The sequence below is a fragment of the Scyliorhinus torazame genome, chromosome 2, assembly GCF_047496885.1.
Source record: "Scyliorhinus torazame isolate Kashiwa2021f chromosome 2, sScyTor2.1, whole genome shotgun sequence".
Classification (NCBI taxonomy): domain Eukaryota; kingdom Metazoa; phylum Chordata; class Chondrichthyes; order Carcharhiniformes; family Scyliorhinidae; genus Scyliorhinus; species Scyliorhinus torazame.
This window is the reverse complement of record NC_092708.1, coordinates 31,347,766-31,367,127: the sequence shown is the minus strand read 5'-3', so window position 1 is coordinate 31,367,127 and position 19,362 is coordinate 31,347,766. Positions and strand designations below refer to the sequence as shown.

At 48.0% G+C, this 19,362-nt stretch overlaps 1 protein-coding gene across 2 annotated transcripts in view; it reads right to left on the bottom strand.

Annotated features, from left to right (window-relative positions):
• Positions 1–19,362, bottom strand: part of LOC140387024 (contactin-associated protein-like 5) — a 1,394,308-nt gene that overhangs the window by 310,752 nt on the left and 1,064,194 nt on the right. For both annotated transcript variants that reach the window (XM_072470006.1, XM_072470014.1), the window contains exon 18: positions 3,039–3,278. In XM_072470006.1, coding sequence (XP_072326107.1) covers positions 3,039–3,278 — 240 coding nt within the window. The remainder of the gene's footprint in view (positions 1–3,038; positions 3,279–19,362) is intronic.

The window sequence follows — 19,362 nt, the reverse complement described above, 5'->3', positions numbered from 1 at the left end:
ATTTTGCACTCTAATGAGCATTCTTTGGCAAAAGATGGGGCTTACTCCTGTCAAACAAGAGGAAACTCCGTCTTGAAGGTCTTCTGGCCAATCAGATTGGCCAGCAGCAGCTTTCCAGCCCCTCCAGAAACAGCGCAGCAGTGATCAGAAGAAGAAGTGGTCTCTGGGCAACAAAGGCCTGGGAGGTCGGGTTGGTGTGCTCAGTGTCTTGGGGGATAGACGAAGGGGGAAGGGAGGTCTGGAGGTCACTAGGCCTTAAGAAGAGGGCACCCCAGCTTAAGGGGAGGCGGGCCCCAGCCCTGCCTGCCCGAGATCTAAGTTTCTTCATTTCTGTGTTTCCTCCTTGAGCTGTCATCCACCCGCCAAACTACAAGAATTGAGGCTGGGTGGGAAATGGGGCAAGGACGGACTTCCAATCCAAGGTTCTACACACACCAGCGTAAAATCACTGTCAAGTCAGGAAGGCAGGAAGCTGTGGATAATCCTATTTCCCGCCCTCCCCCATCTCAGTACCTGCCTGGGTGCCAGCCTGGCACTGCCAGCCTAGAAGTGACACCTGGGCACCTTGGCTGGCATTTTGCCTGCGTCAGGATCGGATCCAGAAGATCCCTGCCCGTGTGAGGTGGGGCTTGATCACTCCCTTATTGGTGAATTGGGGCATTTGTGGGGTCCGGTGGTTGCGTTGGGGGATTGAGAGAATGGGACGTCATTTGAAAATGACAACCCAATCTCTTCCTACATGAAGAAATTCCGCTCGTCGGAATTCCTTCGTACAGGAAATGACACTGAGTGCGGCCTCAGGGTGGGGGGAGGATGGTTGGGCGTTTCCAGCCATGGCACAAAAATAGGAACAGAGTGCCGCTAGATAGCGGGCACGGAACGATCCTGCCCAGAACTGACTTTTGTTTTAGATCGCACCCTCAAATTCTCTGTGGATGTCAATTATTTATTTTGCTATCTGTAAAACAAGAGGGGGGACAGTGCATTTGATTTCCTGGTTTGCTGTCTGTGAGAATACATCAGGATGGTTTGCTGCTTATCCTCCTTGATCATTGATAACACTTTATCTAGAATGCTGATGATTCCATGATTTGGCACCAGATTCAAACTGACATTGAGAAAGGGAAAATCCACACCACAGAGATTGCAATACCTTTTCTGAGGCAATTTTCTTCAAGGTCAGTGGAAAGACCTTTACTTTGCTACTGACTGTGAAATGTGGACTATTGTTCCCTGTTATGGTTTATTTGTCCCACATCAAAATGGTTGACATTTAACACCCAGAAAATGCCTCAGAAAACCACACAGTTAAATCAAACCACCATCAGGGGTCCAAAAATGCGGCCCATCACCATGTTCCCAGGGTACTAAAGGATGGATATTAAATTCCTACCCTGCTTGTGATACCCAGATCCAAAGGAAAATTTCAAAGTACAGTAACTGTTGTTCTGTGTGAATGTGGCAGCCATTTTGCATGAAGCAAAAATCCCACAAATATCAATGAGAGGTATAAACAGTGAACGAGTGATGGAGGAATGTTGTTCAAGGGATTGGGAGATTTTCCTCTGCATCCTTAAGGAGTGCCAAGAGGAAAATAGTCGGAAAAAAATTTCATATTTAAATCAGGAATACAAGGCTTGTAAGCAGTTCCAATTCATCTTTCTGAATCCACACAAATGTCTTTTACATCCTTTAGAAGGTTGATTGGTTACTTTCTCAGTCCTACTTTGCAACATAACTGGAAGTCACAGGTTCTCAGCGTGGAATGATATCAGGAAACAAGCTAAGACAAACTGGACACCTAGCACTTGGTTTTGAGTTCCTTGGTTCATGGTCTACCCTTCTCTTCTCTGATATTAAGCATCATGTTACACTAAAGTCTATGCATGGAATATCCAGTGGAGGATCACCAATCCTGTGGGAGAAATGCCTTAAAACGGTTATCTACCCCTGTATGTGCCCTCTGCCCCACCCCATGCCTCAAGGTTTTCTGTTGAATCTATGATGCGGGATCTGGAAAACTATGTAGACAACACCAAGACGTCCAGCGAGGTGAATCCACCACCCGTGGAAATGAATAAATGCTCCTCACAGGAGACATAATAATCTTCATTGTCACAAGTAGGCTTACATATACACTGCAATGAAGTTACTGTGAAAATCCCCTAGTCTCCACATTCCGGCACCTGTTCAGGTACACAGAGGGAGAATTCAGAATGTCCAAATTACGTAACAGCACGTCTTTCGGGACTTGTGGAAGGAAACCGGAGGAAACCCACACAGACACAGGGAGAACATGCAGATTCCATACAGACACTGAGCCAAGCCGGGAATCGAACCTGGGACCCTGGAGCTGTGAAGCAACAGTGCTAACCACTGTGCTACCGTGCTGCCCCATTGAGATACCGAGCACAGCCTGCCAATGATGCTGGGAGATCTATTTAGGAAGATGTCTATCTTGCATCTCAGTTTGTTTGTTTCTGTGAATATATGGGCAGCAGATGATATGACTAACCTCGATATTGGTCACCCAAAAATACGAAAGCCATTTTTAATCTGACGATGCCATCAGGTACGAGGAGGTATGGCGGAATGCTCTGATTGGAACATCCTCCAATTTTAGCCCCTTTCTCCTCTCTCACGCACTGTGTCACAGCCCCAGTTTCATGCTGGCTTTTCGTAAGGTGATCACCATGACCCAGTTTTGAGGGACCTCCCAAGTTGTACGTCGAGAACACAAACATAATGTACACTCTCGTAGCTGATCACCCTGTGAGAGTAACAAGTAGCAATGATCTGCTTGCAAATTATTTTCAGTAAAGTAGATGCCGTGTTCAATGAACCATCTGATTTGCCTTGCAAAGTAATGCTGCCCTTGTGAAAAATTAACACATTCATTATAAACACTTTTACCAACAGCTATTACATTGCTCCGTTCAATCATGTTAAATTGCATTGCGTATGAGCAATGTGCTATTCATGGAACCCAGTGTCCAGCTTTAATTAAACATTCGCGAGACCAGAACGTTACATCCTACCTTTCTTACAGAATGGTCCATCGTAAGCTGAGTGGCTGCAGTCACAGGAATAGCCACTGTATTTCTCCATGCATCTCCCTCCATTGTGGCACAGGTTGCCGTAACTGCTGCAGTGTCCCGGGCATCCTGGCTTCACCCCTGGGGTCATTTTTGCTCTTTCCTCGAGGTCAAGAGTCACCCCGTTTAATTGCAGGGACCGAATGCACCCAAGGAATCCTTTCTGCCTCGAAGCTGTTCCTCCTGAAATTAGAACAAATGGCATGTGAAATCAGTCCTTGTGCACTTTTCTATGTCCAAGGGTAAGCCGAAATGAAATAGCGGTAGTTAATCCGGGAAAGAAAAATAATATCAAAAGATAAAATTGGACATTTCTTCTTTTATATCAACTTTTTCTGTTTTCTATATAATGCCTCCAGCTTGTGAATGGCTTTCTTTCTTATACAGAGCTCCATTTAATTCAAAATTCAAAATAGTCTTCAAAACCTGTGAGATATCTGTCAAAAAAAGAGCCCTGACTACCTGAGATGGCACAGTGGTTAGCACTGCTGCTTCACAGCGCCAGGGATCGAAGTTTGATCCCGACTTTGGGTAACTGTCTGGGTGGAGTTTGAATATTCTCCCTGTGTCTGCGTGGGTTTCCTCCGGGTGCTCCAGTTTCCTCCCATAGTCCAAACATGTGTAGGTTAGGTGGATTGGCGATGCTAAATTGCTCCTCAGTGTCCAAAGATGTGTAGGTTACGAAGGCTAGGGCAGGGGAGTGGGCTCAGATAGAGTGCTCTTTTGGAGAGTCAGTGAAGACTCAATGTACTGAATGGCCTCCTTTTTATCTCCAAATTTGCAGATGACAAAGTTGGGTGAGAGGGTGAGCTGTGAGGAGGATGCAGAGATCCTTCAGTGTGATTTGGACAAATTGAGTGAGTAAGCAAATGAATGGGCAGATGAGGTATAATTTGGATATGTTGGCCTTAATTGCAGAGGTTTCGATTACAGGAGCAGGGATGTCTTACTGTAATTATACAGGGCCTTGGTGAGACCACATCTAAAATATTGTGTGCATCACCGGGCCCACATGACAGTAGCTCGGATGAGCAAATTCTTTGGTGTGGAGATGCCGGCGTTGGACTGGGGTGAGCCCAGTACGAAGTCTTACAACACCAGGTTAAAGTCCAACAGGTTTGTTTCGATGTCACTAGCTTTTGGAGCGCTGCTCCTTCCTCAGGTGAATGAAGAGGTATGTTCCAGAAACACATATATAGACAAATTCAAAGATGCCAAATTCTTTGGGGTAGAGGACAAGTGTGCTAGATGCGCGGGAGGACCAGCGAACCATGTTCACATGTTTTGGGCATGTCCTAAGCTTAGGGTGGGATTTGCGGGGTTCATGTCCCGGGTGCTGAAAACAAGGGTGGCGATTTTCAGGGTTTCGGAAGACCCGAGAGTCCAGGGGGAGAAAGAGGCAGATGTTCTGGCCTTTGCTTCCTTAATAGCCCGGCGGCGAATACTGCTGGTATGGAGGGACTCAAAACCCCCCAAAGACCGAACTATGGCTTTCGGACACGTCAAGTTTTCTGGGTATGGAAAAAATTAAGTTCGCCTTGAGGGGATCTGTACTGGGGTTCGCCCAATGGTGGCAACCATTCATCGACTTCTTCGCGGGAGATTGAACGTCAGCAGGGCGTGGGGGGGGGGGTGGTGGATTAGAGTAGAGTAGGAGGGATAAATAGGCAGGTAGTGTCTATGGGAGAGGAGCGGGCATGTGCAGAATGGTTTGATTGAAGTATTGGTTTTATATTGATGTTTGCACATTTCTGTTATCTGTAACTGGTTACAATGCCAAAAAATACCTCATTAAAATGTTTTGTTAAAAAATATTTTAAAAAAATATTTTGTGTGCAGTTTTGGTCTCCTTATCTGAGGAAGGATATTCCTACTATAGCAGGAGTACAACAAAGGCTTACCAAACTGAATCCTGGGATGGTAAGGTGGACATATGAGGAGAGATTGAGTCGGTTAGGATTGTATTTGCTGGAGTCAAAAAGTATGAGGAGGGATCTCATTGAAACCTATAAAATTCTAACAGGACTAGACAGGGTGCATGCAAGAAGAATGTTCCCGATGGTGAGGGTGTCCACAACCAGGGTCACATTCTGAGAATACAGGGTAGATCATTTAGGACAGAGATGAGGAGAAATGTCTTCACCCAGAGAGTGGTGAGCTTGTGGAATTCGTTACCACAGGAGGTAGTTGAGGCCAAAACATTGTTTGCTTTCAAGACGCAGTTAGATGTACCACTTGGGGTGAAGGGGATCAAGGGATGGGGGGTGGGGGGGAGGTGGGTTTAGGCTATTGATTAGGATGATCGGCCATGATCACAATGAATGATGGGACAGGCTTGAAGGGCCGAATGGCTTCCTCCAAATCCTATTTTCTATGTTTCAATATCCTGGGAGTCTGTTGAACCAGCACACAATGGGTTACAATAGCTTTCTGCTGAATGTGGGATTGTAAAGAATGTTTTATGTGAGGGGGCACAGGCAATGGACAAATCCACAGTTAAAGAGAACAATGAAAGTAAGTGTTCAGAAATAGTACTGAGCTAATTAAGGCAATGTAATCATGGGAATGAGATCATTAGAAGGGATTGAAAAGGACAAAATGTACTTTAGCTGTGTGCATGTAACTTGGTTTATCTACAATTAATTGGCTATACTCCGTGTCTTAGATTTAACTGCATTTAATCAGTTAAACTGTCACCTGGATGCCCTTGTGTGTGTATCGTGTACTCTGGTGTTCAAGGCAGTGAGATATATTTGATTGAGATAGCGGTCTAGCAACATTTGCTGTCCACCGATCTATGGCCAAATGATTGTGCAGTGGTCCCGTGTTCATGTAAAAGGTATGGTGCAAACCATGGCTAATGATGCCAGATTCTAACTTAGAGAAACAATATGGGCTGCTTCAGAAAGGCTGGGGTAGAAATTTGTTTTGAGGTATCAACCTGCTGAATATTGATTGGATTGGATTGGTTTATTGTCATGTGTACCGAGGTACAGTGAAAAGTATGTAAGGGGGGGGGGGACGGGACGTGGGAGCAGGAGAGTGAGAGAGGGGACAGCCGAAGGGGATAGTCAAAGGAGAGAGTGACAGTAAGCGTGGGGTGTGGTAGGGAGAGTGTCAGAGGGAGAGTAAGAAAGAGAGGGACTAGTTTGAGGTGAGAGAGAGAAAGCGGGAGGGGGTGGAAAGAGAAAGAGGGGGGGGGGGGAGAGTGAGAGGGAGAATGGGAGGTAAAAAGTGAGAAGGGGCAAGGAAGAGAGTGAGAGATAGGGGAGAGAGGGTGAGGGTAAGAGAGAGGGAGGAGAGAGTGATATGGGAGAATGTGCGAAAGAGAGGGAGAGAGAGATGAATGTATATTGTCATGATATGTATATTGAATGGGATGTAAAGAGTTAACAAGTTAATGATAATGCTTCTTACCACTCGAGGGAACCACAGAACAGTCATCTATATATCATGTGACCCTGAGGATTCTGGGAGTCACGAGTTAGGAGGATGCTGGATATGATAGTGAGGCATGAGAGGGAGAAAGCAGTTGTACTTGAGAAAGTCTGCGAGTTAGAGATAGCATAGTTCAATAGAGAAACCTTCTACTTTAGGAATGTGAACGAATCTTAGTTAGTAGTGTATTACATTCATAGTTTTGTTTATTAGCAAAGCTTTGTGTTCTTTATTCAACACTACACATCCAAGCCATCCAGGTCAGGCAAAATAGAAAACATAGCATGTATGTGAATGAGGGAGAGAGAGGGGAAGTGGGGAAGTAAAGAGGGAGAGAGAAGGAAGGATGTGTGAGTGATTCTGACTCACTCCCATCTCAGGGCTCTCATTCAACCTCATCCCTACACATTAACAAGCACTCTCAACTGCTATCACAGTGGGTGAGGGTGAGTGAGTGAGCATCCTAAGACTGGGAGTGAACTGGACACACCCTCTGACACTCGAATAGCCATCCTTATGACGCTTTTTAAAAAAATGGCAGCTTCTGTTCTGTGGTGCGGTTTAAAGGCATTGCAACATACTTTGACGTCCACCAAATCTGAAAAAATGTGCTTCAGTTGTGACAGTCGCACATACCACCAACATATTTTTAGTGCCATGAATGTGGTTATCAATGTAATAACAACCAGATAATCTATCTTTGAGATGTTGATTGAGGGATGAATGCTGGCCGGGACACTGCGAACAATCCCCCTGGTCTTCTTTTAAATAGCGCCTTGGGATACGTTACATGCACCCGAGCAAGGACAGTGCCAATCTTCATTTTAATGCACTCAAGGCCTGGAGTGGGACTTGAACCTCAGGAGCCTGTGGTTCAGAGACAAGGCTGCTACCAGCTGAGCCACAACAGACATGTTATATAACATAAAAGTCCTCTGACTAGTGGGCTTGCATAGAGTATTCACTTCCAAATATCTTCAAAACAAATCATTCCTGAAATAGATCGGATTACTAACTCCGTTTCATTTCATTGAAAGCTTGGGGCCTTTCATCTTTGTGTTGCCTGAGAGTATCGAGACTGATTAATCTATCTCGGCACAGTAAATTCCAAACACGGTCTGTGGATAAGCCCCAGATCAGTTCCAGATCTGGGGCGAAATTCTCCATAAGCGGCGCGGTGTCTGCCGACCGGCGCCAAAAACGGCGCAAATCAGTCCGGCATTGCGCCGCCCCAAAGGTGCGGAATCCTCCGCATCTTGTCCGGCCGAGTCCTAACCTTGAGGGGCTAGGCCCGAGCCGGACTGATTTCCCCCCGCCAGCTGGCGCGGAAATGACATTGGCGGGCGGCGCATGTGCGGGAGTGTCCCGCCGTCCCAAAGGTGGTTCAATCCACGCCGGCTGGCGTGGGTTGACAGCGGCGGGACCTCGGCCTATCGCGGGCCGGAGAATCGCCGGGGGGGGGGCCCGCCAACCGGCGCGGCGCGATTCCCGCCCCCCGCCGAATCTCCGGTGCCGGAGAATTCGGCAACCTGCGGGGGCGGGATTCACGCCAGCCCCCGGTGATTCTCCGACCCGGTGGGGGGTCGGAGAATCTCGCCCGTAATATCCTAACAAGGTCAAAGGGATTCAGTGACTCCGAGTCACTTTTATCTGGACAAGCTTAAATCTGGGAGGCTCTTCATTTAGGAAATGCAGAAGCTGCCCATGAATCCACTGATAACATTAAAATATCGTGAAAGCTCGCGTCTCTTCGTACATTCCAGCCAATACATTACTTCACTTCCTGGGAATTAATTGAGCTACATCTTAATAATAAAAAAAATAATAATAATCATTGTCATAAGTAGGCTTACATTAACACGGCAATGAAGTTACTGTGAAAAAACCCCAGTCGCCACATTCCGGCACCTGTTCGGATACACAGAGGGAGAATTCGGAATGTCCAATTCGCCTAACAAGCATGTCTTTCGTGGGAGGAAACCCACGCAGACACGGGGGGAACGTGCAGACTCCGCGTAGAGAATGACCCAAGCCGGGAATCGAACCTGGGAGCCTGGCACTGTGAAGCAACAGTGCTAACCACTGTGTTACCATACCGCCCATCTTCGTGAAGACAGGACAGAGTGAAGTGCAATGGCTCAGGCGTAAAACATTCATGCTGCATTTAATCCACTCTTAAGTGCAATTCTAGCATGAAAAGCTGCTATTAACAGGGCACTGACTGGCAACGTCTATACTGATATTTGCACCGGTCTGCTGCAGAGTCAGGATTAGAATCATAGGGATGGATTTTACAGGGTTCCGTATTCCCGACGCGTTCCCTCCGTCCACCTGTAAAAAATTGCTTGGCAGCCCGTGATGCGGGAATCCAGTTATGTGGAGGGCCTGGAGAAGCAGGGGTTGTTTTCCTCAGAGTGGAGAAGGTAAAGTGGAGATTTAATAAAGGTGTTCAAAACCATGAAGGGTTTGATGGACAAAATAAGAAGCAGTTGTTTCCAGTGGGAAATGCTTAGGAAATCAGGAGCACAAAGGGATTTGGGAGTCCATGTTAAAGACTCTCTTAAGATTAATGTGCAGGTTCAGTCAGCAGTTAGGAAGGCAAATTCAATGTTAGCATTCATGTTGAGCGAGCTAGAATATAAGAGCAGTGATTTAATTCTGAGGCTCTGGTCAGACCCATTTGGAGTATTGTGAGCAGTTTTGGGCCCCATATCTAAAGAAGGATGTGCTGACCTTGGAAAGGGTCCAGAGTAGGCTCACAAGAATCATCCCTGGAATAAAGAGCTTGTCGTATGAGGAACGGTTGAGGACTCTGCGTCTGAACTTTTTGGAGTTTAGAAAAATGAGGGGGGATCTTATTGAAACTTACAGGATACTGCGAGGCCTGGTTAGAGTGGACGTGGAGAGGATGTTTCCACTTGTATGAAAAATTAGAATCAGAGGACACAATCTCAGACTAAAGGGACGATCCTTTAAAACAGAGATGAGGAGGAATTTCTTCAGCCAGAGGGTGGTGAATCTGTGGAACTCTTTGCCGCAGAAGGCTGTGAAGGCCAAATCACTGAGTGTCTTTAAGAGAGATGGATAGGTTCTTGATTAATAAGGTAAACATGGGTTATGGGGAGAAAAATATCAGCCATGATTGAATGGCGGAGCAGACTCGATGGGCCGAATGGCCTAATTTTGCCCCTATGTCTTATGGTCTTCTTGTCTTATGGTAAATAGGAGGCACAGATTTAAGCTGATTGGCATATGCACCAGAGGCAAGAGGAGAATAAATGTTTAAGCAGTGGGTTGTGCTATCTGGAAAACATTTCCTCAACTGACAGCTAGTTGCCAACTCTGGTCGGATTTATTCCTGGGGGTGTTCCTCTCCCACCACCGACTTCCTGACACCACCACTATTGTTTGTCCAATAGGTCCATCATCGCAATACTAATTGTAAAGCAAACAGATTCCTTGATAACTGATTTTAGAGTCATAGGGCGCGGTCTAACCAAATTTGTTCTAAGTGTGGTAGTAAGCGGGAAATGGCGGGGATTTCACGATAGCTGACCCGGCGAGGTAGTCGCCGGCATTTAACGTTAATTGGGCCACTCATCGAGGCCCTGCGGTATTCACGCCGCAAATGACTGTCCCGCTAGCTGATTCACCAGGGCTGCACTTGGCTGCTCCCCGCTAGCGAAGAGGAACAGCACTTAAACCAGTCCCGCAGAGCAAATTCCAGACTTCGCAGCCATACCACCGCGTAGACCAGCTCCATGACTTGGGGCTGCCGACCTGGACAGATTCCTGGACACGGAGGAGACAGGACACTCTGTTCCCCCGAGGGGGTCGGACAGTCAGCCACAGTGTGGCCTGGGAGGCAGTGGCAGAGGAGTATGAGCAGGAGGACCACCCTCCGTGCCGCAACAAGCACAACGACCTCCACCGGGCCGCACGGGTGAGTTGGCATCGGCCCCCAGTACCGGTTCCGCCTTCTAGCCCTGGGGGCCCCCCAACGACCCCGCGCCACCCACACACACGCAATACCGCATATGCCCCAGCACACCCTGGCATCCACAAACACACCCCATCTATACCCAAAAGTGGTGCACCTCCACTTCCCACCATGCTGCCCCCCCCCCCCCCACCTGTGATGCATGATGCGTGTGGCTTACGATGCCCCCTCTCAGTCCCTGCAGTAACTTCATTGCAGTGGTAATGTAGCTTACTTGTGACAATAATAAAGATTACAGGAGAAGTTGGCCTACAACATATGGGATAGGCCCCAGAGGGGCGGCGGGGTACCGGATGACAGGGTCCTCGCCCCCTTCAAGAAACGGGCCCTGGCGATAGCGGGTGTCGTCCCAAAATGATCGATTACTGACGCCGAGATCAGCCAATGCTGCGATGGCGAGTATCCACCAGCCCTCGCCCAGATGACCAGTCACACGTGAGTTATTCATGCCAAGATGATGATCTTTCCCTCTCATTGACCACATGTCCATTCTCCCCTAGGATCGCACCCCGTGGTCGCCGGCCCATCCAGCTTTCTGAGCGAACACCTTGGAGGAATTTTCTGTGGATGCCGCCATCATAGTATCACGGCTGTCATTCCCACACTCCACCAGCGTAGAGACACACATTTCAAATAGCAAAAGTACAAAGAACAACAAAGAACAAAGAAAAGTACAGCACAGGAACAGGCCCTTCGGCCCTCCAAGCCCGCGCCGACCATGCTGTCCGACTAAACTACAATCTTCTACACTTCCTGGGTCCGTATCCCTCTATTCCCATCCAATTCATGTATTTGTCAAGATGCCCCTTAAATGTCACTATCGTCCCTGCTTCCACCACCTCCTCCGGTCGCAAGTTCCAGGCACCCATTACCCTCTGTGTAAAAAAACTTGCCTCGTACATCTACTCTAAACCTTGCCCCTCGCACGTCAAACCTACGCCCCCTAGTAATTGACCCCTTTACCCTGGGGAAAAGCCTCTGACTATCCACTCTGTCTATGCCCCTCATAATTTTGTAGACCTTTATCAGGTCACCCCTCAACCTCCATCGTTCCAGTGAGAACAAACCGAGTTTACTCAACCGTTTCTCATAACTAATGCCCTCCATACCAGGCAACATTCTGGTAAATCTCTTCTGCACCCTCTCTAAAGCCTCCACATCCTTCTGGTAGTGTGGCGACCAGAATTGAACACTATACTCCAAGTGTGGCCTGACTAAGATTCTATACAGCTGCAACATGACTTGCCAATTCTTATACTCAATGCCCCGGCCAATGAAGGCAAGCATGCCGTTTGCCTTCTTGACTACCTTCTCCACCTGTGTTGCCCCTTTCAGTGACCTGTGGACCTGTACACCTAGATATCTCTGACTTTCAATACTCTTGAGGGTTCTACCATTCACTGTATAATGGTAGACAGTAGTGGACAGTCTTCTGGGGCACAATCTGGTGAGCACCACACAGTTGCAGATGCACATCAGGTGGAGGCAGGATCACCCAGGGGAGGCAGTAATTGGAGGTCTGCTGGATCCCAGGACCCAGCTGGGCCTCAGTCAGATGCTGAGCCTCTGGGACAGGCTGTCCCAGTACTAATGCAGTCAATATGGTGCAGTCGTGAAATTCAGAAAGGGATGTCAGCAACATTCCAGCAGGTCCAAAGCCGATTGGAGGAGTCCCAAAGTCTAAGGGTGCATGAGATTGTACCTGCAATGCATGGCACCGAGGCCAACACTGCTGAGGTGGCGACTGCAGTGGAGAGGCTGGAGCATGATGTCAGCACCATGAGTGGTGGTGGACAGGGCGTTGCTCAGTCAGTGGCGGCCATGGTTGAGCGTCTCGACAGCATGTCGGGGGATGTGTCGTTGATGCAGGCGGACCTTTCCGAGGCACTGCAGAGCATGTCCCAGTCTCAGGTGGGCATTGCTGAGGCGTTCCAGAGCATGTCCCATTCCCAGAAGCAAGTGGACATTGGCGAGGCGCTGCGGGGCTTGGCACGGTTCGCAGAGAGGAGCATTCATTGTTCATTGCAAAGGGCATCCACACCATGGGGAGCTGCCAGGGCTGGCAGAGGCAGGTGGAGCAGGGGCAGTCAGTGCTCAATCCAGCTGCCCCTCCATCCCAAGGTGACAGCCAGGACCCTAGTGGCACCAATAAAGAGGAGGGAATGCTGGAGGCCAGCCCAGAGCAATGCTACAGGGAGACGGCGGCGATCACCAGCTCCCCCGACAACGACACGTCACGGGGTCAGCGTGCGGAGCAGGGTGGCACTGCCACTGGCCAGTTGACAGGAGCCAACAAGGCCCTCCAGCTCCAAGCCCTCTACAGAATGCCCACCAGGGGCATTAAAGGCCACAGGATACGATAAGCAGCAGGCTGCCTCCACCTCTGATGTGTATCCTCGGTACAGGCCTAGATGTAGCGGTAGAGCATGGATTGGGTGGGGCTGAGGATTGGGGGGGGAACGGCACCATCGGGGGCTAGGGACTGTTGGAGTCACTATTGTATTGGTACACCTTAAACAGACGTTGCACCTGGGTCATGTGGAGACTCTGTCATGCTGCGCCCCCATCCCATGTCTCCAGCCCTCCTGGGCCATGTGCTACGGGACCTGCTCGCGACCCCCCTACAATGCATACCACATTCAGGTGATGGGTGTGAGTGCGCACTCAGCAGACAGATAGGAATCAGGCTATGGCATAGATTGGGGAGCACCAGAGCTCAGCTTAGAGCGTGTTATTGTCACCCTCCTGCCTTGTATTGACCATCTGACAGTGCCGACACACACACGCACCCATTAGCAGGAGTGATGTAACACAGATGGTGGGAGGGTGGGACAGGGTGATGGTGGGGGCCGGGGGTGCGGGGGGAGGGAGAGAACATAAGAACATAAGAACTAGGAGCAGGAGTAGGCTATGTGGCCCCTCGAGCCTGCTCCACCATTCAATGAGATAATGGCTGATCTTTTGTGGACTCAGCTCCACTTTCCGGCTCGAACACCATAACCCTTAATCCCTTTATTCTTCAAAAAACTATCTATCTTTATCTTAAAAACATTTAATGAAGGAGCCTCTACTGCTTCACTGGGCAAGGAATTCCATCGATTCACAACCCTTTGGGTGAAGAAGTTCCTCCTAAACTCAGTCCTAAATCTACTTCCCCTTATTTTGAGGCTATGCCCCCTAGTTCTGCTTTCACCCGCCAGTGGAAACAACCTGCCCGCATCTATCCTATCTATTCCCTTCATAATCTTATATGTTTCTATCAGATCCCCCCTCATCCTTCTAAATTCCAACGAGTACAGTCCCAGTCTACTCAACCTCTCCTCATAATCCAACCCCTTCAGCTCTGGGATTAACCTAGTGAATCTCCTCTGCACACCCTCCAGTGCCAGTACGTCCTTTCTCAAGTAAGGAGACCAAAACTGAACACAATACTCCAGGTGTGGCCTCACTAATACCTTATACAATTGCAGCAGAACCTCTCTAGTCTTAAACTCCATCCCTCTAGCAAAGAACAAGAACAAAGAACAAAGAAATGTACAGCACAGGAACAGGCCCTTCGGCCCTCCAAGCCCGTGCCGACCATACTGCCCGACTAAACTACAATCTTCTACACTTCCTGGGTCCGTATCCTTCTATTCCCATCCTATTCATATATTTGTCAAGATGCCCCTTAAATGTCCCTATCGTCCCTGCTTCCACTATCTCCTCCGGTAGTGAGTTCCAGGCACCCACTACCCTCTGCGTAAAAAACTTGCCTCGTACATCTACTCTAAACCTTGCCCCTCTCACCTTAAACCTATGCCCCCTAGTAATTGACCCCTCTACCCTGGGGAAAAGCCTCTGACTATCCACTCTGTCTATGCCCCTCATAATTTTGTATACCTCTATCAGTTCGCCCCTCAACCTCCTTCGTTCCAGTGAGAACTAACCGAGTTTATTCAATCGCTCCTCATAGCTTATGCCCTCCATACCAGGCAACATTCTGGTAAATCTCTTCTGCACCCTCTCTAAAGCCTCCACATCCTTCTGGTAGTGTGGCGACCAGAATTGAACACTATACTCCAAGTGTGGCCTAACTAAGGTTCTATACAGCTGCAACATGACTTGCCAATTCTTATACTCAATGCCCCGGCCAATGAAGACAAGCATGCCGTATGCCTTCTTGACTACCTTCTCCACCTGTGTTGCCCCTTTCAATGACCTGTGGACCTGTACTCCTAGATCTCTTTGACTTTCAATACTCTTGAGGGTTCTACCATTCACTGTATATTCCCTACCTGCATTAGCCCTTCCAAAATGCATTACCTCACATTTGTCCGGATTAAACTCCATCTGCCATCTCTCCGCCCAAGTCTCCAGACAATCTAAATCCTGCTGTATCCTCAGACAGTCCTCACCGCTATCCGCAATTCCACCAACCTTTGTGTCGTCTGCAAACTTACTAATCAGACCAGTTACATTTTCCTCCAAATCATTTATATATACTACAAAGAGCAAATGTCCCAGCACTGATCCCTGTGGAACACCACTGATCACAGCCCTCCAATTAGAAAAGGACAAAATTCCATTTGCCTTCTTAATCACCTGTTGCACCTGAAAACCAACTTTTTGCGACGCATGCACTAGCACACCCAGGTCTCTCTGCACAGCAGCATGTTTTAATATTTTATCATTTGAATAATAATCCCTTTTGCTGTTATTCCTACCAAAATGGATAACCTCACATTTGTCAACATTGTATTCCATCTGCCAGACCCTAGCCCATTCACTTAGCCTATCCAAATCCCTCTGCAGACTTCCAGTATCCTCTGCACTTTTTGCTTTACCACTTATCTTAGTGTCGTCTGCAAACTTGGACACATTGCCCTTGGTCCCCAACTCCAAATCATCTATGTAAATTGTGAACAGTTGTGGGCCCAACACTGATCCCTGAGGGACACCACTAGCTACTGATTGCCAACCAGAGAAACACCCATTAATCCCCACTCTTTGCTTTCTATTAATTAACCAATCCTCTATCCATGCTCCTACTTTCCCCTTAATGCCATGCATCTTTAACTTATGCAACAACCTTTTGTGTGGCACCTTGTCAAAGGCTTTGTGGAAATCCAGATATACCACATCCATTGGCTCCCCGTTATCTACCGCACTGTTAATGTCCTCAAAAAATTCCACTAAATTAGTTAGGCATGACCTGCCCTTTATGAACCCATGCTGCGTCTGCCCAATGGGACAATTTCTATCCAGATGCCTCGCTATTTCTTCCTTGATGATAGATTCCAGCAATTTCCCTACTACCGAAGTTAAGCTCACTGGCCTATAATTACCCGCTTTCTGCCTATCTCCTTTTTTAAACAGTGGTGTCACGTTTGCTAATTTCCAATCCGCCGGGACCACCCCAGAGTCTAGTGAATTTTGGTAAATTATCACTAGTGCATTTGCAATTTCCCTAGCCATCTCTTTTAGCACTCTGGGATGCATTCCATCAGGTACAGGAGACTTGTCTACCTTTAGCCCCATTAGCTTGCCCATCACTACCTCCTTGGTGATAACAATCCTCTCAAGGTTCTCACCTGTCATAGCCTCATTTCCATCAGTCACTGGCATGTTATTTGTGTCTTCCACTGTGAAGACCGACCCAAAAAACCTGTTCAGTTCCTCAGCCATTTCCTCATCTCCCATTATTAAATCTCCCTTCTCATCCTATAAAGGACCAATATTTACCTTAGCCACTCTTTTTTGTTTTATGTATTTGTAGAAACTTTTACTATCTGTTTTTATATTCTGAGCAAGTTTACTCTCATAATCTATCTTACTCTTCTTTATAGCTTTTTTAGTAGCTTTCTGTTGCCCCCTAAAGATTTCCCAGTCCTCTAGTCTCCCACTGATCTTTGCTACTTTGTATGTTTTTTCCTTCAATTTGATACTCTCCCTTATTTCCTTAGATATCCACGGTCGATTATCCCTCTTTTTACCGTCCTTCCTTTTTGTTGGTATAAACCTTTGCTGAGCACTGTGAAAAATCACTTGGAAGGTTCTCCACTGTTCCTCAACTGTTTCACCATAAAGTCTTTGCTCCCAGTCTACCTTAAGCTAGTTCTTCTCTCATCCCATTGTAATCTCCTTTGTTTAAGCACAAAACACTAGTGCTTGATTTTAACTTCTCACCCTCCATCTGTATTTTAAATTCCACCATGTTGTGATCGCTCCTTCCGAAAGGATCCCTAACTATGAGATCCTGAATCAATCCTGTCTTATTACACAGGACCAGATCTAGGACCGCACCGCATGTTCCCTCGTAGGTTCTATTACATACTGTTCGAGGAAACTATCACGGATACATTCTATAAACTCCTCCTCAAGGCTGCCTTGATCGACCTGGTTAAACCAATCAACATGTAGATTAAAATCCCCATGATAACTACTGTACCATTTCTACATGCATCAGTTATATCTTTGTTTATTGCCTGTCCCACCATAATGTTACTATTTGGTGGCCTATAGACTACTCCTAACAGTGACTTTTTCTCCTTACTATTCCTGATTTCCACCCAAATGGATTCAGCCTTATCCTCCATAGCACCGATGTCATCCCTTACTGTTGCCCGGATGTCATCCTTAAATAACAGAGCTACACCACCTCCCTTACCATCCACTCTGTCCTTCCGAAAAGTTTGATACCCTCGGATATTTAACTCCCAGTCGTGACCATCCTTTAAGCATGTTTCAGTAATGGCCACTAAATCATAGTCATTCACGATGATTTGCGCCATCAACTCATTTACCTTATTCCGAATACTACGAGCATTCAGGTAAAGTACACTTATGTTGGCTTTTTTACCTCTGTTCTGAATCTTAACACCGCGATCAGTAACCTCTCCTAAGTTATATTTCCTCTTAACCTTTCTCCTAATTTTCCTTGTCGTCGAACCCATATCTTCATGTAACAACCTGCCGCGTCGCTTACCATTAATGTTTTCACTTCCCGCTTTATTTCTTTTAGTATTCCTGGTCCTATTCACTGAGCTCCCCTCAGCCACTGTACCTTGTACTGTCGTCCTTTTTGATTTTTGACTATGGCTTCTCTGCCTTACACTTTCCCCCTTACTGCCTTTTATTTCTGTCCCTGTTTTACTACCTTCCAACTTCCTGCATCGGTTCCCATCCCCCTGCCACATTAGTTTAAACTCTCCCCAACAGCTCTAGCAAACACCCCCCCTAGGACATCGGTTCCAGTCCTTCCCAGGTGCAGACCGTCCGGTTTGTACTGGTCCCACCTCCCCCAGATCCGGTTCCAATGTCCCAGGAATTTGAATCCCTCCCTCTTGCACCATCTCTCGAGCCACGTATTCATCCTCTCTATCCTGACATTCCTACTCTGACTAGCTCGTGGCACTGGTAGCAATCCTGAGATTACTACCTTTGAGGTCCTACTTTATAGTTTAACTCCTAACTCCCTAAATTCAGCTTGTAAGATCTCGTCCCGTTTTTTACCTATATCGTTGGTGCCTATGTGCACCACGACAGCTGGCTGTTCACCCTCCCCCCCCCCCCCCCCCCCCCCCAGAATGTCCTGTAGCCGCTCCGAGACATCCCTGACCCTTGCACCAGGGAGGCAACATACCATCCTGGAGTCTCGATTGCGTCCGCAGAACCACCTGTCTATTCCCCTTACAATTGAGTCCCCTATCACTATTGCCCTGCCATTCTTCTTCCTGCCCAGCTGCGCAGCAGAGCCAGCCACGGTGCCATGAACCTGGCTGCTGCTGCCTTCCCCTGGTGAGCCATCTCCATCAACAGTATCCAAAGCGGTATATCTGTTTTGCAGGGAGATGACCGCAGGGGACACCTGCACTGCCTTCCTACTCTTGCTCTGTCTTTTGGTCACCCATTTACTATCTCCCTCAGTACCTTTCACCTGCAGTGTGACCAACTCGCTAAACGTGCTATCCACGACGTCCTCAGCATCGCGGATGCTCCAAAGTGAGTCCATCCGCAGCTCCAAAGCCGTCAAGCGGTCCAACAGGAGCTGCATCTGGACACACTTCTTGCACATGAAGGAGCCAGGGACAGTGGACGTGTCCCTGAGCTCCCACATCGCACACGAGGAGCATGACACGGGTCTGAGATCTCCTGCCGTGTCTTAAACCTTCGGTTAACTTCAACAACTACAATTTCAACAAAAGGAGGGGAAATATGGGGTGGACTGGTTTGGAGGGTGAGGAAAAGTTAGGGGGAGATATGTTAGTCGAAGCCACATCCTATGTAAAGTGGGCAAGGATGAGGGTCTCTGTAGCCCTCCAGGCATGCCGGACTCTCGCTGCAGTCTGTCCTCCTTCGCCAGCTGGTCCCGTGAGTTCACCCTGGGCTTGTCCTCCAGTCATTCGTGGTCCGGCTCCTCCTCCTCGGTTGCCGCATGTTCCTCCTCCTCCACCTCCAGCATGCCGCCTCAGTGCTGTGCCAGGTTGAAGAGAGCACAGCAGACCACCAGAAAGGAGTCGGCCGTCCTGGGGCTATACTGCAATGCATCACTGGAGCAGGCGAGGCAGCTGAGCCGCATTTTTATTAGAATAGTTTAAAAAAACAGTAAGACCAGTCTGACCGATAGGCCAACCAACCCCAAACGTTTTTTGGGCAGCACGGTAGCATAGTGGATAGCACAATTGCTTCACAGCTCCAGGGTCCCAGGTTCAATTCCCGGCTTGGGTCACTGTCTGTGCGGAGTCTGCACGTCCTCCCCGCGTGTGCGTGGGTTTCCTCCGGGTGCTCCGGTTTCCTCCCATAGCCCAAAGATGTGCAGGTTAGGTGGATTGGCCATGTTAAATTGTC